Consider the following 18,351-nt stretch of genomic DNA (forward strand, 5'->3'; position numbering starts at 1 on the left):
AGTTAGATTCTCAGGGTCTCTCACTTTCCAAACATGGGCTCTACCACTAAGCTACATGCTCGGGTGCCCTGCTGTGTTTTGAGGTGGGTTACACCCCAAGCTCTGGTCCCAGTTCGGCCACTTATTAACTGTGGACTTGGAAAAGTTGCTATACTGCCCATTGCCTCAGTTTCCCTACTTTGCATTATCCCTCCATTCACCTGCCTTAACTCTTCTAGGTCTTCTACATAATTGGCTCCTTCCAGTCTCCCCTATCCTACCTTATTCACAAAGTCAGATCTACCAGGAGAGACATTTTTATGGTTTTGGAAGGTGTGCTAGGCACAGAAGTAAATGTGCAAGAAAGGAATAAAAACTTTCCAGCTTCAGTCATGGGAAGTTTGGGGTATAGACTTTAGAGGGCAGCATCTGGGGAATACTGCCTGAGGGGCAGGCCACCAAATGGAGTGGAGGCAGGGTGAGGCCCTGGGGCAGAAAGCAGAGGAGTGAATCCTTCTTTGAGGCCCGACTGGCCCGCCCCTTGGCCTCCTCAGTTGGTGGGCGGATGAGTAATGTATCCGGGAAGCCTGGAGGCCTGTGGTTTCCGCACCTCCACCCCCGCCCCTCAAGTGGACATTTATCTTCTGCTGCTCAAGCCCTGCCACTATCTCTGCAGACCGCGCTGCCAGAGGAGAAAGCAGAGGTAGGTAGGGGCCTGGGTTGTCTGCAGAGCCTGATGCTGGGCTGGCGCTGCTGGTGAGACAACTGGCTACCAGCCTGCCTTAGTGTGCTGGTTAAGGGAAGAGGGTGGGGGTTTAGATTGGCTACCTAACCCTGACCTTCATACTCTTTCAAGCCCCTGATATTCATTCTCAGCTCCTTTACCCACCTAGCAATACAGGAACACCCATATCACAGATAGATATCTCCTAAACTGCCAGCTCATCTAACCCCCTCAATTCCTTCACAAATGCCCTCCCTCCAAATTCTGCTGCTTCCCAAACTTCTCTCGTTTCTAACCCATCACACTGCTAAATCATCAGTTCCCTAAACCTCAAAATGTCTGTTCCAAAATTCCATCCTGTTAGATGTCCCCAATTCCCTAATTCTCCAATCTCCTACACATTCCTCAACCTTCCTCAACTCTCCTACTTCCTATGTCTTTCAATAAACACCACTTCAGAACCCCCAATTTCCCTCAAACCACTTCAGCTGCTCAAACCCAAAATTCCTCACACCAAACCCCTCATCCTTCTTATTTCCCCAAGTCCCATAAATCCACAAATTTCCCCAGCCCCCACTATCACCAAATACCACAGTCCCACAATCCCCTAACTCACCCAGTCCTGGAATTGCCCAAACTCAGCATATCCATCTCAACTCTTGTGGGTTCTCCAAATCTCAAACTCCATTATAATTCCCCAACTTCAACTCCTTAAGCCTAAAGGCAGTGGCCTAATATCCTTGTATTGCTGGTGGATGGGGGCAATAATGGATGGGATGATGTGGTAGATATGCCTCAATTATCAGCAGTCAAGTTGGAGGTTACCTCTTCAGAATCTGCCATGGCCCCCATCACATCCCTGGTCTCTACCATCCTGCTGTTGCTGTGGCTGACTACCCCCAGTAGGGCTTGCTCCTGTGCCCTGCCTCACCCACAGACCTCCTTCTGTAAATCCGACTACGGTGAGTCTGAACTCCACTTTGTATGTATACTACATTATGCTTTGTTTTCTATTTTATTCCAGAGGGAGGATTTCAATGCTCCATTCCTTTTTGTAGGTTTCAGTGTGGTGCTCAGGACTTACTCCTACTATGTACTCCACATATTCCAGCCCTTTGAGCTATCTCTCTGACCCCAGAAATCTCTGTATGTGAATCTTGTTTCTGTATCTCTTATTAACTCTGTGACCTTGGCCTTGGGCAACTTATCTCTACTTCTCTGGTATATAAATATATATATCTGGTGTATATATATATACATATATATGTGTATATATACATATATATACCAGAGAAGTATATATACATATATATATGGGGGGTTGGGCCACACCTGGTGATTTCAGCTCAGTGGTTAAGTCCTGGCTATGCACTAAGCAAAGCTCCTGGCTTGAGGGACCATATGGGATGCTGGGGGATCTAACTAGGGTCCTAGGTTAGCCATGTGCAAGGCAAATGCCCTATCACTTGCACCATCACTCCGGCCCCTATATTTTGTTTTTAAATTTTATTTTTATTTTGTGACCCACACCTAGCGGTACTCAGAGCTTACTCCTATGTGCTCACGTATCACTCCTAGATAGGCTTGGGTACTACTTGGGGTGCCAGGGATTGAACCCAGATCAGCCGTATGTAATGCAAGCACCCATTGTACTATCTCTATGACTTCTGGTCCACCCTTCTACAATGCACCTTAGTCTTGAAAAGATTCAGCTTTCGCTCTACTGGCATCCTCACACTTTCCTGATTCCTGCAGGCCCAATACTACCTTGTGGTCTCAGTACTGGCTTTCCTTCTGGTAGACCCCCTCCCCACAGAAAGCCATATTGGTCACCTCTTCAAATGTCTTTTTCAGAGTGGTTGTCCATGACCATAGGTATTTCTGAGCCTCCTTTCCCAGCTCTGAACTTCCCAAGGTGTTAATACCATCTAATATTTTATAGCTACATTTATTTTGCCTGTGTTTAATCTGTCTCCTTCACCAGTGTTTTCCTAATCCTCCAGAACTATTCCTGCTCCAAATAGTTATTGAGTGAATAAACAGATAATGCATATAAGGATAAGATCTTCACAGGGCCTGAAGAAGATCCAACCCTCGCTCTACATATGAACCAATCAAATGGTTTAGTGTGCTGCCTGGCATTCAACAGTCCCTATTTCAGGATACACTGGCTATTATTACTATGATGACTTTACTGGTGCCTACAGTGAATTGGACTTATTTACTTCTTCCCTCCCTCTGGTAGTCATTAGGACCAAGTTCACAGGGATCGAAGAAATCAACAGTACTACTTTATACCGGCGTTATGAGATCAAGTTGACCAAGGTATTCTTCCTGCCCTTTATCCCCAGCACCTCCTAACATCTTCCTTCCTGTGAAAATATAAGCTTCTGGTCAAAAGTTGGCAAGGGAGTGAGTTGTGATCTCAGGATGCTATGGGATTTGGGGAAGAATGCAGTGGAAGAGTTATATCATTAAGAGACACTTCCCCCTTATCCACTGACAGATATTGAAAGGACAGATTGCTGAAAGTCATAACCATGGTTTCCAGTATATCTACACCCCTAGCATGGAGAGCCTCTGTGGATACATCCACCAGTCGAAGAACCACAGCGAGGAGTTTCTCATTGCTGGTGAGGGCCTACCCCATGCTCTGTGCCACACCAACCAGCTTACTCTTCCCTGCTTGGTAGCACAGAGAGCAAACAACCAGGTGGAGGGGGGGTTATGCCAATGTCCCCTATCAAAGGCAGAAGCTTTGCCCAGCAGGATCTGCATTCCAGGAATACTAGTCAGGCACTGCCTACCCTGACCTAGCCAATTAGAAGTGGCTTGTAACATCTCCCCACCATATACATTCTCTCCATCCAGGAAATCTGAGGGAGGGGCGCATGTACATGTCCACCTGCAGTTTTGTGGCTTCCTGGAACAAACTAAGCCTGGCTCAGCGCCAGGGCTTCACCAAGATCTATGCTATCGGCTGTAAGGAGTGCACAGTGAGTGTCCCGCATGCTTATGGCTCTTCATCTAGTCTCACCTCTGATTTTTGGCTCCCTTTACTATGCTTTGCTTCTAACCTAGGGCTGATCCTAATCTCTTACTTTTGAGACGATTCCTCTGGAATTACTGTATTTTCCATACCATAAGACGCACTCGCCCCCCCAAAAAAGATGGGGGAAAAGTCCCTTCATCTAATGGAGTGAATGCCAAGTGGAGCTGAATTCTGAGTACAGGGGAGGAGTGCATATACTAGTCACTTGACATCTGTAGTATTACGTTCCATATATTGTGCAGACATATCACATAGTACGAGCAATCAGGTTAACAATGCACTTTCACAATCACATATAGAGCTTTCCTTTAAGACTATTTGATCGGTGCTGTGACTTTTTTATATTAACAAGAAAGTATTTTTTTATTTTCTGATGTAAAAAATAAGTTAGGTGAATGTATTTAATCAGCTGTGGACCAGAATATTATAAATATACTTTGGCTTCATAGGCTGGTTGTTTCCAGCTACCGTCTCCTGATGGTGTCTCACGTTGCACCATTTGCTTTAGAATATTTTTTTTCTTGTTTTCCTCGTCTAAAAGCTATGTGTGTCTTATGGTCAGGTGCATCTTACAAACGAAAAATGTGATATTATTATTCCTTACCCTGGGGCTAATACTTGGGGATTGGTTGTTCTGAGTCTTCTCTCTCTCTCTCTCTCTCTCTCTCTCTCTCTCTCTCTCTCTCTCTCTCTCTCTCTCATAATGATGCCTGCTCTTTTTCAATTTTAAACTTTCATTAAGGATCCCCATCCACAGTGGTTTAGAGCATGTGGTACCAGGGATCAAACCTGGGTCTCCTGCATACCAAGTTTCTACTCAGTCCTTTGAGCCATCTCCCCATTCTCCCATTCATGCTGTCTGCTCTTGGCCCTCGGAGATAGTTTCTTTATTCCTAGAAATGTTCTCCAAGAACCCAAATTCTGTTTCGCTAAACCCATAGATTCTTTCCAGAACCTTGGTGCTCAATGCCCTTTGGCTGTCTCACACCTGAAGGTTATTATATTGATTGTCCTTCTGACTACCCTAAACTCTTCTCTCCTGGCTCAGAGTGGTCTCTGATATCTGAGACAAACTAAGTCCCAATTCTTGCCCAGGCTGTGTTTCTTCCACCTGCCAGCTGTATCCTCTTCTACCAGCCAGCCATTTATGATTCCCACAGGGGGCCAGGCCTGCCTGGCACCTCTGTTTCTGTTTTTAACCAGCTGATCCTTTTGCTGCCTTGAGCTCCCTGAACCAAATGCCTGTCTCTTGTTTACTCCCACCCCTATTGGCAAGGGCTGAGCTCTAGTCTTAGGCGACTCCATGTCTGCCCAGCTACTCACTACTGATTGTTGAGAAGTGTGCAAGTTGGGTAGTGTAAGGGAGTTAAAAGCAAGAGAATTTCTCAGTCATGCCTGCGTTGTTTCTACTAGGTGTTCCCCTGCTTCTCCGTCCCCTGTGATCTGCAGAACAACAGTCACTGCTTGTGGACAGACAATCTCTTCAGAGGCTCTGAGGCAGGCTTCCAGACCCGCCACCTTGCCTGCCTCCCACAGAAACCTGGCCTGTGTGCCTGGCAGTCTCTGCGGCAGTGGCAGGACTAAACCTTGCTCCTGGCCCCCAAATTGAAGCTGAAACTGGCATTTTCCACTCTGTCCTTTTCTTGTCTCAATAAAATAAAGAATAACTAGTTACTTGTCATGTCCTGTGTCATTTTCAGAAACCACTTGGGTCACTGACAACCTGATGGGAACAACTGAGGAGGTGTTTCCATGATAGGGGGGAGTTAAGTGGGGGCTTTTCATGTTTGGCATAATATGTGATGTATGGGGTAAGGCATTGCCACATTGGGATTTGCACTGATGAGACAGATACATTGGTCATGATTATTGGCCTCATCCCTATTCTTGGTGGTAATTGTTCAGATGGCCCAGGAGTCAAACACTTGGTTGTGGTGCTAACACACCTCTGTTGTGGGGATCACCAGGGTTCACACACTTTAGTTGGGCTGCCAGGGATCCAAAACAGCAATGGTACCAGGCTCGCTGTTGGCATGTGGAGCAGTGCTGGGGATTAATCTTGTGGTATCGTGGCTGCTAGGTAGATGCTCTACCAGTAAGCTAGGCCTGAGCTCCAGTGATGGTCATTTAAGCTGCATTATCAGCCATGACATATTACATAATTCCTCTGCTTAGTACAGTCCAATATTTTACTAATTCTTATTTGCACAGAGCTCTCTAGTTCATAAATTGTCCTACTCCGACAAATTTCTTCCTCACTGGAAAATATCCTTATTCATTTGTTTCTCCATGCTGACAAGTGGCAAGCAAATGTCTTAGCAAATAACTCTCCTCTTCACCTCAGGCATTACTTGATATTGCCCAGAGAGAATGTCTTGGATGAGACACCAAACCTCTGGGTGTTTCTTTTTGAACACATGCCTGGATGTGGCAAGTTTTAATTCTGTTTTTGTTGTTGTTTGTTTGTTTTTTGTTTTTTTGTTTTTTGTTTTTGGCCAAGGCTCACGCCTCTGGTTGTAGAACTCATATACTTGTCTCCTGTTCTTACAGCCTAAGGTGGGATAGGGGGATAGGGTAAAGATGGGAAGGGGATGCACTCCTTTACTGTTTTGTTTTTGTCTGGAGGCCACGCTCAGCTGTGCTCAAGGCTTACTCTTGAATCTATACTCAAGGATTATTCCTGCTGGTGCTCAGAGATTCATACAGTACTGGAGATTGAACCATAAAGAGCTTTAGCACATGGACTATTTATCCAATCCTTTTAAGGGTTTAAACTTTTCCCCAGTCTTTTTAAGTTCCATTTTATACCCGCCCACTGAAAGAAAACCTGTACTCCCCATTTATTTCCATTGCTGGGTTCTCTACTGTGTGACTGAGGTTAGGCCTCAGCTACCATAAAGTGCTTGTCAGGGCTGGAGTGATAATACAGATGGTAGGGCATCTGCCTTGTATATGACCTTCCTGGGTTCAATTTTCAGACCCTATATGGTCACTCAAATCCACCAGGAGTGATCCCTGAGCATAGAGCCAATAGTAAACTCTAGAGCACCACCAGATATGATCCCCAAAATCAAAAGTACTTGCCATAGTGTCAGGCTGGGAGTGGGGGGTGGTAAAGAAACTGGGGACACTGGTAGAAGGAAATTGAAACTAGTGGTGGGATTGGTGTTGGAACATCATATTATCTGCAACTTGGTCCTGAATACCTTTGTACCATAATTTATGGTGCCTTTCTTAAAACATCTTTAAAAATGTTGAAGAGAATTATGTTATAGAAATATATTTGTGAAAAGATTTGCCAACTGGCTGGTCAGTAAAGAATTTACTAATGGATAGTTACTTCTGAAGAGAGATATTTGTCACTGTGGTTAACAGAATGCTGTTGGTTTTTTTGTAAGTGCAGAAATTTGTCAATAGGGATTATCAATGGAGATATGTCAAGGAGTATATTTGTTTATAAAGAGGTTGCTCAAAAGGAGATATTTATTTATAAAGAGGTCACTCATCCATAGTATTTGCTACTGGTGTATTTGTAACAGTGGAGATTTATTTAGTGAAAAGAGGGGACTTTTTGTTTATTTAAAATTTTTCATTGATTGGGCCCGGAGAGATAGCATGGAGGTAAAGTGTTTGCCTTTCATGCAGAAGGATGGTGGTTCGAATCCCGGCATCCCATATGGTTCCCTGTGCCTGCCAGGGGCAATTTCTGAGCATAGAGCCAAGAGTAACCCCTGAGTGCTGCTGGGTGTGATCCAAAAACTAAAAATTTTCATTGATTGAGATTCTGTGGTTTACAAAACTATCAATAATGATTTCTCATGCACATTATTCCAACACCACACCCATCATCAGTGTACCCACCTAGAGAGAGGACATCTTAAAGAAAAATTTACCCAGAGACTCTTTCCAACTGTACTCTTGACAAGTAAAATTTTAGAAATGTGGTGAGTTGCCTACAGTGACACAGTAGGGAAATGCTACCAATGGGGAGAGAGATTGCCTTTAGAAGACTTTGAAAATGTCAGGATTTGTCAATGTTAATATTTGTACCATGGAAAGCAGTGTATAAATAACAAGTAAATGAAAAGGCATTAATAATTAGCATATTAAATATTTATAAAATCTCTGGGGGAGATGATCCGGATCACAAGTGAAACCAAGATTTCCAATGTTCATTAAATTATTACACAATATTTTACATCATTCTAGTATTATAACTGATCATTCCTCATGTTGAACATGATCAGAAATGCAATAAGTAATATTATTATTAACTAATTATTATTAGTTATTAATAATTATTATTAACTAATTCTTATTATTAACTAATAAGAATTACCACTACTATAGAATGTAAGATTGCTCAGTGGCTTAAATCCTGGCATGAATTCAAACCCTGGTGCTTCCCAACCTACGTATGCTGTTTGTGATCCCCTGCTAGTAAGGCCCAGAGAATAGCTTACTGATCACAATAACATTAAATTAGGAAAGTGTTGGGGGCCAGAGCAATAGCACAATGGATAGGGTGCTTCCTTTGCAAGTTGACAGTATGGCTTCAATTCTTGGCACTCCATATTGGTTCCACAAGTCCACTAGGAATGAGATTGAGTGCAGAGTCAAGAGTAAGCCCTAAGAACATCAGTTGTGGCCCAAAATCAAATGGGAAAAAATAAAGGGAAGGAGCAAATAAATGCTACCCAAGCCTTCTCAATGTGGTTGAGCTGGATCAAGGAAAGATCATGCTTCTATACTCTTCTGTGCTTCTTTGGTCAGTGCCATGAATCTACTTTTTATGCTGGTCTCTGTTTCATAGTTTTGTCCACAGACATACCTGGGTATGTCTTCAGGTGCTATTAAGCACACCCCACACCGTCATAACAAATACATAGGTAAACAATCCAAGCAAGTGAAAGCAAAGATAAACAAATGGGACTACATTTAACTGAGAAGTTTCTCACTTAAAAGGAAATAGTGTCTTTCTGGTTATGATTGTAACCGAAATATGATCATGTTACTTAAATAAAAAATATATATTCAATAAAAAAAGAAAAAGAAAAAAAAGGAAATAGTGACTAGGATACAAAGACTACTAATGGAATGGGAGAAACTATTCACTCAATACCTATCAGATAAGGGATTAATACCTACGATATACAGGGTACTGATAGAACTTAGCAAGAAGAAAAAGCATATAACCCCATCCAAAGTGGGGAGAAGAAATGAGCAAATATTTCCTCAAAGAATAAATAAAGATGGCCAAAAGTTATGTGAAAACTACTTCCACATCACTAATCATCACAGAGATGCAAATCTAAATGATAATGATATACCATCTTATACCATAAAAATTGGCATACATCACAAAGAACAAAAACAACCAGTACTGATATGGATGTGGGGAGAAGGGGACTCTCATTCTTTGCTGGTGGGAAAGTAGATTGGTCCAGCCGTTTTGGGAAAACAATATGGATATTCCTCAAAAAAACTGAAAATTGAGCTTCTATATTATCCAGCAATCCCAGTCCTAGGGATATTCCCTAGGAACCCAAAATCACCAATCAGAAAAGCATTATGCATTCCTATAGTCATTGCAGTACTATTTACAATAGCCAGAATCTGGGGCCAGAGCAGTGGCTCAAGTGGAAGGGTGTTTGCCTTATGCGTGGCTAACCTATGACAGACCAAGGTTTGATCTCCCAGTGTCCCATATGGTCCCCCAAGCCAGAAATGATGTCTGAGCACATAGCTAGGAATAACTCCTGAGCGTTACTGGGTGTGGCCCAAAAACAAAATAAAATAAGAATATTATGCTGAGTGAAATTAGTCAGAGGGATAGATATAGAATAATCTCACTCATTTGTGGGATATAAAGAAAAAAGTTAGATATACAGAGACAGTTGATATGAGGGCCAGGAAGACCAGTCCACAGTAAGAGGATTGCCACAGAGTGTTTGTTATATGCTGTTAGGGTAGTGGTAATGATTGTTAGAACTGATCACTCTGGACAAGAACTGAATGCTGAAAGGGGATAGATAAAGTGATATGCACCATACCCCTTCATTAGCAATATTTCAAGTCACAGTGTCAAAAAAGAAAAGAGAAGTAAAATGATTGCCCCAGAGGCATGTGGGGGAGGGTGATGTGAGGGAAACTGGGGACATTGCTAGAGGGAAATATGCACTGTTGAAGGGTGGTGTACATTCTATGACTGAAACTCAATCATGAATAAGTCTGTAACCATGGTGCTTAAATAAAATTATTATACAAATAGAAAGCAAAAAAGGACATAGATAGGTATGTCTAGGCTGATGTCAAAGAGGTCTCCTTTAGAGTGTCTCACAGTGAGTTTCCAGATTATGGATAAAGCACCCTGAGGTGGTCAACTCTGGAAAGTAAGTACTCTGTGAAGTATTTGTGTGTGTGTTTCTCGGTCACACCTGGCAATGCTCTCAGCAATTACTCCTGGCAGTACTCAGGGAACCATATGGTATGCTGGGGGTTAAATCTGGGTCTGCTGTGTGCAAAGTACCTGCTGTGTATGTAAATATTTTAGGGGTTTATTATGTTACTGACCCAACCCTGATCGGTGATTGTGCCCTACCCTAGGGTGTGACCTGGCATTTTGCCCCCATCCTAAGGTGGTACCTGATTCTGCTTCCACCATTGGGTGGTATCTGATCCCACCATTGGGTGGTACCTGATTCTGGGGGATAAAAACAAGGGTCTGTGGAAGGCGAGAGGCTTTTGGCTGGAACTTATGCTGAGTCTTTGGACTTCAGTCTTGTCCACGGAATAAAGCTAATATTTCCACAAGCCTGACTGCCAGCGAGCTGTTTACCTGCCGTTTCACCTCAGAACTGTCGGCTGGACAGGGTGGCAGACGCGTGCTCCCAGCTGGAGGGGAAAGACCTCATCCTCCATCCCTCCATCAGTCAACCTCTTCAGGGGCTGACTTACAACAGTACCTTTGCCCTGAAGTTGTTTTTGTTTTTTGTTTTGTTTTGGGCCTCACCCGGCAGTGTTCAAGGGTTACTCCTGCCTCTGCACTAAGGAATTACTCCTGGTGGGCTCAGAGGAACCATCTGGTATTCAACATGAGTTAGCCACATGCAAGACAAGGACTCTACCTTATATACTATTACTCCAGCCTCCCTACATTTTTTTTTTTAAAAATTAGGGGTAGAAAAAATATTGATTGCATATTCTCCTACCCTGAGGACTTGTGACTTAAATCCTGGAACTCATCCTCCTCACAATTTGAGACCTCATCTTGAGAATGTGTAACATTTTAAATTTAAAACAACACAATACCCTGCCCACCTCTTCCTTTACCTATGTCCTTACCAAAATATAAGGCCATAACCTGGTTGAGAACATGGCATAGGTCTATGACCCCAAAGCCCCAGAAGTGATATTAAGACTCCATTCTATCACCCTTTATATGCTCCTCATTTATGGAGAGCAAAATGTCCAGTTTCTCTCCACTTTTCCTTAGTCACACAGACAATCAAGGTGCCCTGAAAAACCCTGACTTGTGGAAGTAAGCAAAGGTGAAAGGCAAAGTGCTCTAGTCTGTGAACATGCCTACCAGGAATAGCTTGTGGTGACATTCGTTAGGGGAGGTTGCCCTTTAGGAATTCCTCATCCACTATCAGCTTGTCTCACCTTACATGAGTGTCTACCCTCAGGCCTTCCATGGACCCAGACCTGGTACAAAACTTCCTCTCTCTGGGACACTCTCCTACCAAGAGCCCTTATACTCAAAGACACTGTGTTCTCAATTTCAGCCAACCATGTCAAATACTTCCCTCCATTCGCAGTGTCTTGCCTCTTGGACTGATCTCTTGGTAATCACTATATGTTCCATCAGGGAAGCACCAAAGAGTGTGAGGCGTGTTGATCTGGTGATTGGGCTTAGGCACTTAACACCTTCCCTACCATCCACCATCACCTCTAGATAATGGGGCTTCTACTTGTCTTTTCTGCTCTCAGAACTTTCCCCTAGATATAATGTGTTGATGAGACCATATAGACTAGAGGTTCCTAAACTTATTTGGCCTACCACCCCCTTTTCAGAAAAAAAAATTACCAGTGCCCTTCTTGAAATCCACCTACTTAAGCAACCAAATAGAAGATGTACCTGAGACTACTACTGTCCCTCACCAATCATTCCAGCTCTTAGGCCTACTTTGGGAAAGACTGAACTAAACAGTGTAAGTGATAAAGCCAGTGAAAGCTTCTATGTGAACGTTTAAGATTTGGGGTGAAGGCGTGGATATGAAAAACAACTGTCAGGTAGCCATGCCATGAAGTCCCTCTGTAAGGACCCTTGGTCACAGAACCTTAATGGCCAATATGAACTGTTTCACCCCTTTCTCTGGCCTATTGTCCATTGTGTGTATGTGTGTGTGGTGGCAAAAGAGGGAGGATTAAGAAAACAAAGAGTTGTTAACTCTGTATAGAGTTGGTTTTCTGAGTCCACTGGGCTTTGAGTGTGCTTCTCAAATATTGCTGCAGTCACAGGCAGACCCTTTGTATTTTTTGTTTGCTTTTCTGTTTGCTTTATTGGCTACACCAAGCAATGCTCATGGTTTACTTCTGTCTCTGCACTTAAGAGATAACTTCACATAGGGCTCAGGGGACCATATGAGGTGACAGAGATCAAACCCGCATTTTCTGCATGTAAGACAAGTATGTCACCTGCCGTACTATTACTGCTCAGACCCACAGACAGCCCCTTTGTGTCCCTGTTTTTTCCTCTTACCTCTGCTCCATGCTTCCTCTCCACAGTCCTCTCCCTTATTCCTTCTCCTCTTTTACTCTTTCCTGTTTCCCATAGCTCCCCATCTATGGCCATTTATTTAATTTTTACTATTCCATTTAATTTCCCTCTGTCCCTTCTACCTCTTTTTAGTTCTTGCTGCTCTGCTCTTTTAGAGCACAAAGGCAGAAGAGAAGCATGTGGGACAATGCTCTGCACCAATAACTTCCAAATGCTTTCCCATCACCCCTCCAAAGCCACAAACATGATCTGTATCTTTGCTTGATGTCAAAAGACATCTGCTGGTCTAAGCACCAGCAAGAAAAACATAAAGACATGAACTGGGCTACCTTCTCTTGTGACTCAGTATCTATTACTGAATTATCATGGCATGGCATGGCAGTCTTGCACTCTGATGTCTATTCAACCACACTGAATTGGCACAGTCCTTCCTAAGTCCATAAACCTTCCTTGTTTGTTTTGTCAAGATTTCTAATAATCATCTTCTTATGGTCTGGGGAGCTATCTGGTTAAATTCAATTAATTGATCTGAGTTCAAACAATACAGATGCACTTGCTTTTATACGATTCCCCCCTTTTTAGTTTTTGGGCCACACATGGCAATGTTCAGGGGTTACTTCTGACTCCATTCAGGATTCACTTCTAGAAGTGCTCAGGAGACTATATGGGAGGCCAGGAATTGAATCCAGGTGACCTGAGGCAAGGCAAGTGCCCTACCTGCTGTATTATAACTCCAGCCCACTATATACCCCCTTGCTTAACCTGTTGCAACCCAGTGAAATTGACCTTTAAAGAAAACCCCATATTGAAAGATCTTCCTTGCTCTTTCCTTCATTTCCTCAATCCTGCCCTCCCTATTTCACAAAATCGGCACATCTCTGCATTGTTGGTTTTACTCATAACCACCCACTCTTTCCTCATTGCAAGTCTATGAATCCTGCACCCAGAGAAGGGATTGGATCCACAGTTATTGGGATTGAATTTCACTAATCACATCATGAACCTTTTAGAAATATTTTCTGGGCCATAGATCTCCTGGAGAGCAGGTAGCAAATGAAGGGAACTCTTTCCCCTTGCAGTATGCCTCACCCTTAGGTCTGCAGGATAGGGTTGATAATAAGCAAATTAGTGGGCTAGGAAAGCTGGAGGTAAAATGAAGTCAAACTGAGGAATAGACAGCTCAGTGGGTTGGAGTACATGTTTTGCATGAAAGCAAAGTTCCAACCATGGCACTATATGCAGCTTTGGTATGGTACCAAAATAAATAAGTAAGCAAACTGGGTTTAACAGGGTCTTCTCATGTGCCCTACCCCCAATGTGACTATATAGGCACACTAAGATATTTATCCCTGAGAATACCTGCAGCCTGAAACTTTGATGAAAAAATCGGCCCCAATATATGTTTCACACTGCATGATGGAGACCAGACAACCTTCCCACTAAAGCTTCAAAGTACAGAGTGGGGTTCCTGCAGATTGAGGCCTAGTCTTTGCCTACTCTCTGTGGTGCACAGTAGTGGTAGACAAAAGAAGTAAAAGTGATAAGCTGGCCTGTGGGATGTTCAATGCTTCAGATACCCCCTACCACCACTACCCACCATTAAGTCTGTTCTGTTCCTGGCCTATGAAGTATTGTTCTTCCTGTTCCTGACAAAAATAACCTGAACACAGCTAAAAGTACAGTGACAATAATAGATACCAGTAATTAATGGGGAAATGTAGCTATTAGGCTAGTTTCATTAGGCACTGGTATGGAGAAAGAGACCACAGGACAGAACAGAGTTTAGAACCGATCTCAATTATCTTATATTGTGAAATTTCTATATAAGACAGAGGTGGCATAAAAGATCAATGAGGTAAAAGGATTACCTATAATAAAAAAGATGAAATTGAATTCCTACCTAAGACTGTATATGAAACTCTGTTTCAAAGAGCCCACATAATAAATATATTTATAAGAGAACTATTTGTTTGCTATGTAAAGAACAGTGTTATGTAAGTGAGTACATAAGACAACCATTTCAGTAATATATGCACAGAAGTGTTAGAGAACCTGTTCAAAAACAATTTTTGTAACATAGCTTTAAAAAACAAAAATCAATTTCAGACTGATGAAGAATTTCAACACTCAAAGTGTGCTACTTTTATCAACTACTAAATTTCCTATGTACATGGGTCTACGTCTGGACTTCCAATTATTCTTGGTTTAATCTGTCAGTCTGTTTATTTATACTGTTCACATTAGACTTTAGAAAAAACTTCATTAATCTGTTTGCTGGTAGTGGCATTAGATTCCCTGTAGGCTAGTAGAGTTTAATCCCTTCAACCCAACCCTCAAAGCTTTTCTTTCTTTTTCAGGAATTTTCCTGGTTATTTTTGCATGTCTGCTTTTTTTCTCTTTTTTGAGCCACACCTAGCAGTGCCTGGGGACTATTCTTGGATCTGTGCTTAGGAGCCTGCTCTCAGTAGTGTTCATGGCTGGGTTGAGGGGGGAAAAACATGGTTCTGGGGTTAAACCTAACCTCCCACATCCAAAGTATGCACTCAGCCCATTCAGCTATTTCTTCAACCCTGCATGTTTGATTGTCTTATTTTCCATTTTACTTATTTTCTCTATTTATTTAGGTTCCAGAATGTATGCAGTGGTCCTCACACTTTTTAAACAGTGGGCCAGTTCACTGTCTCTCAGACTGTTGGAGGGCCGGACTATAGTAAAAACAAAAACTATGAACAAACTCCTATGCACACTGTATATATCTTATTTTGAAGTGAAGTAACAAAACTGGAACAATACAATATGTGGCCCATAGGCCATAGTTGGAGGACCACTGAACATTGTATAGTAATAGTAACAATACAATATTAATAGTAATGTTTCAGGTATACAATGCTCCAATATCATACTCACTACCACAGTGCCAGCATCCATCCACCAGTGTTTATAGATTCTCTCTTTTGCTCCCCCTTCCCCACATAGTAAACTCAATTCTATAAATCTCAGGATATATTACTGATGGCCACTGTTTATTCCTGCCAGGATTGCTTTTCTACATGAACTTACTATCAAATTAAGTAGCTGCACATAAAAGCTTCTGTGTATATTGCTTTGTGTTTTAGGGGGGCCATGCCCAGCAGTGCTCAGGGCTTATTCTGACTCTACACTTAGGGTTTGGGGAACCATAGAGATGTGAGCATGGATCTTAGGTCAATCGCATGCAAGACAAGCACCCTACCAGCTATACTATTACTTTAATTTCTTTTTGCATATATTTTGGAAACTACATTAAACTAATAAATTATAACTATAAATTGAATAAGCGCCCCCCAAAGAAGCTAATATCTAGAGCCTGGCTTCTTAAACTGTGGGTTGAGATCCCATATGAGGTGTATGACTGTTTTTGGGGGGTCATGAAAAATTTGGCAAGAGTAAAAGATTTCTGACCACTCAGTGACCAAAAATTAATTCCAAATAGATTATGTAATAAATTAAATGTGTGCTTTTCACAGTACTCATCCATGTTGAATTTCTCAGGTAAAACAGTGGTGCAAGTAGAAAAAGTATATGAAATCCTGATCTAGATATAAATTTATCCTATACAATAGCAGGGTTGTCTATTTAAGTCTTTCTTTGTGTCACATGAGTATATTAAGGGGTCTGAATGTGTAGGGAGCTTCCATGTGACTGGGTTTGAGAAACAATACCCAAAACAGTCCCTAGAGCTGGCAGGAGTGATACTTGAACACAGAGCACAGCCAGGTATAGAACAGAGCACATCCAGGTAACCCTGAGTACAGCCAGGTATAGTGCAAAAAGAATAAAAATGTATTAAATGTTTCCTTACATGAGTTTTCATATCTCATACTGAATCTATGTCAAAGTACTTGGTCTTCTTTTGGTGTGGTCAATTTCTCTTCCATTAAACTTGTTATCTGTTCATTCATGTATGTTAAAGATGACTGAATTATATATGTATATATACATATATATACATATATATATACATATATATACATACATATATATATATATATATATATACACCTAGCAGCATTCAGGGGTTTCTCCTGGCTCTGCTCTCAGAAATCACTCCTGGCAGGCTTGGGGGACTATATGGGATGCAGTAAATTGAACCACCTTCTGTCTCAGGTTGACTGTGTTCAAGACAGTCCTACCACTGTGCTATCGTTCCAGCCTCTATAGTGAGTTTGTTTGAATTAGTTTGAGTTACTTGGATATTTCCAGGTATACTATGATATAAAGTATATGTAGATATGTATTTGTGTGTGTGTGTCTGTGTGGTCTCAGACATTTTTAAAATATTTTTTATTTAAACACCTTGGTTACAAACATGATTGCGGTTGGGCTTCAGTCATATAAGATGACACCCCCATCATCAGTGCAACATTCCCATCACCAATGTCCCAAATATCCCTTCTCCCCTCCCTGCCCCCACCTGTACTCTAGACAGGCTTTCTATTTCCCTCAAACATTCTCATTGTTAGGATAGTTTGCAATATAGTTATTTCTCTAACTAAACTCATCACTCTTTGTGGTGAGGTTCATGAGGTGGGCTGTAATGTCCAGCCCTCCTCTCTTTTGTTTCTGAAAATTGTTGATAAATGTCTTTCAATTTTCTTAAAACCCATAAATGAGACCATTCTGCATCTTTATCTCTCTCTGACTTATTTCACTCAGCATAATAGATTCCATGTACATACATGTATAGGAAAATTTCATGACTGCATCTATCCTGACGGCTGCATAATATTCCATTGTGTATATGTACCACTGTTTCTTTAGCCATTCATCTGTTGAAGGGCATCTTGGTTGTTTCCAGAGCCTTGCTATGGTAAATAGTGCTGCAATAAATATAGGTGTAAGGAAGGGATATTTTGTGTTACTAGGGTATATTCCTATGAGTGGTATAGCTGGATCGTATGGGAGCTCAATTTCCAGTTTTCAGAGGAATCTCCATATCACTCTCCAGAAAGGTTGAACTAGTTGGCATTCCTAAGAGTTCCTTTCTCACAGCATCCCCACCAACACTGCTTTTTCTCATTCTTTGTGATGTGTGCCAGTCTCTGTGGTGTGAGGTGGTACCTCATGGTTGTTTTGATTTGCATCTCCCTGAAGATTAGTGATGTGGAGCATTTTATCATGTCCCTTTTCGTCATTTGTATTTCTTTATCAAAGTGTCTGTCCATTTCTTCTCCCCATTTTTTGATGGGATTAGATGCCTTTTTCTTGTAGAATTCTGTCAGTGTCCTGTATATTTTGGATATTAGCCCCTTATCTGATGGGTATTGGGTGAATAGTTTCTCCCAATCAGTGGGTGGCTCTTGTATCCTGGGCGCTATTTCCTTCGAGGTGGAGAAGCTTCTCAGCTTAATATATTCCCATCTGTTAATCTCTGCTTTCACTTGTTTAGAGAGTCCAGTTTCCTCCTTGAAGATGCCTTTAGTCTCAATGTCATGGAGTGTTTTACCTACATGTTGTTCTATATACCTTATGGTATCAGGTCTGATATCGAGGTCTTTAGTCCATTTGGATTTTACTTTCGTACATGATGTTAGCTGGGGGTCTAAGTTCGCTTTTTTTGCAAGTGGCTAGCCAGTTGTGCCAACATCACTTGTTGAAGAGGCTTTCTTTGCCCCATTTATATTTCTTGCTCCTTTATCAAAGATTAGGTGATTCTATGTCTGGGGAACATTCTCTGAGTACTCAAGCCTATTCCACTGATCTGAGGGTCTGTCTTTATTTCAATACCATGCTGTTTTGATAACTATTGCTTTGGAATACAGTTTAAAGTTGGGG

The 18,351-nt window shown here is 41.9% G+C and overlaps 3 protein-coding genes across 4 annotated transcripts in view; 1 reads left to right on the forward strand and 2 right to left on the reverse strand.

The window, feature by feature from the left end:
• The window catches only part of ELK1 (ETS transcription factor ELK1), a 679,088-nt gene that overhangs the window by 576,948 nt on the left and 83,789 nt on the right, over window positions 1-18,351 (reverse strand). The window lies entirely within an intron of this gene.
• SYN1 (synapsin I) overlaps window positions 1-18,351 on the reverse strand; it is a 74,699-nt gene that overhangs the window by 11,802 nt on the left and 44,546 nt on the right. The window lies entirely within an intron of this gene.
• Window positions 1,439-5,339, forward strand: TIMP1 (TIMP metallopeptidase inhibitor 1). The gene is made up of 5 exons (XM_049767353.1): window positions 1,439-1,665; window positions 2,949-3,028; window positions 3,210-3,336; window positions 3,575-3,699; window positions 5,169-5,339. Exons 1-5 carry the CDS (start codon window positions 1,494-1,496, stop codon window positions 5,337-5,339), a joined length of 675 nt encoding a protein of 224 aa, XP_049623310.1. The 5' UTR covers window positions 1,439-1,493.

The sequence above is a fragment of the Suncus etruscus genome, chromosome X (assembly GCF_024139225.1).
Source record: "Suncus etruscus isolate mSunEtr1 chromosome X, mSunEtr1.pri.cur, whole genome shotgun sequence".
Taxonomy (NCBI): Eukaryota; Metazoa; Chordata; class Mammalia; order Eulipotyphla; family Soricidae; genus Suncus; species Suncus etruscus.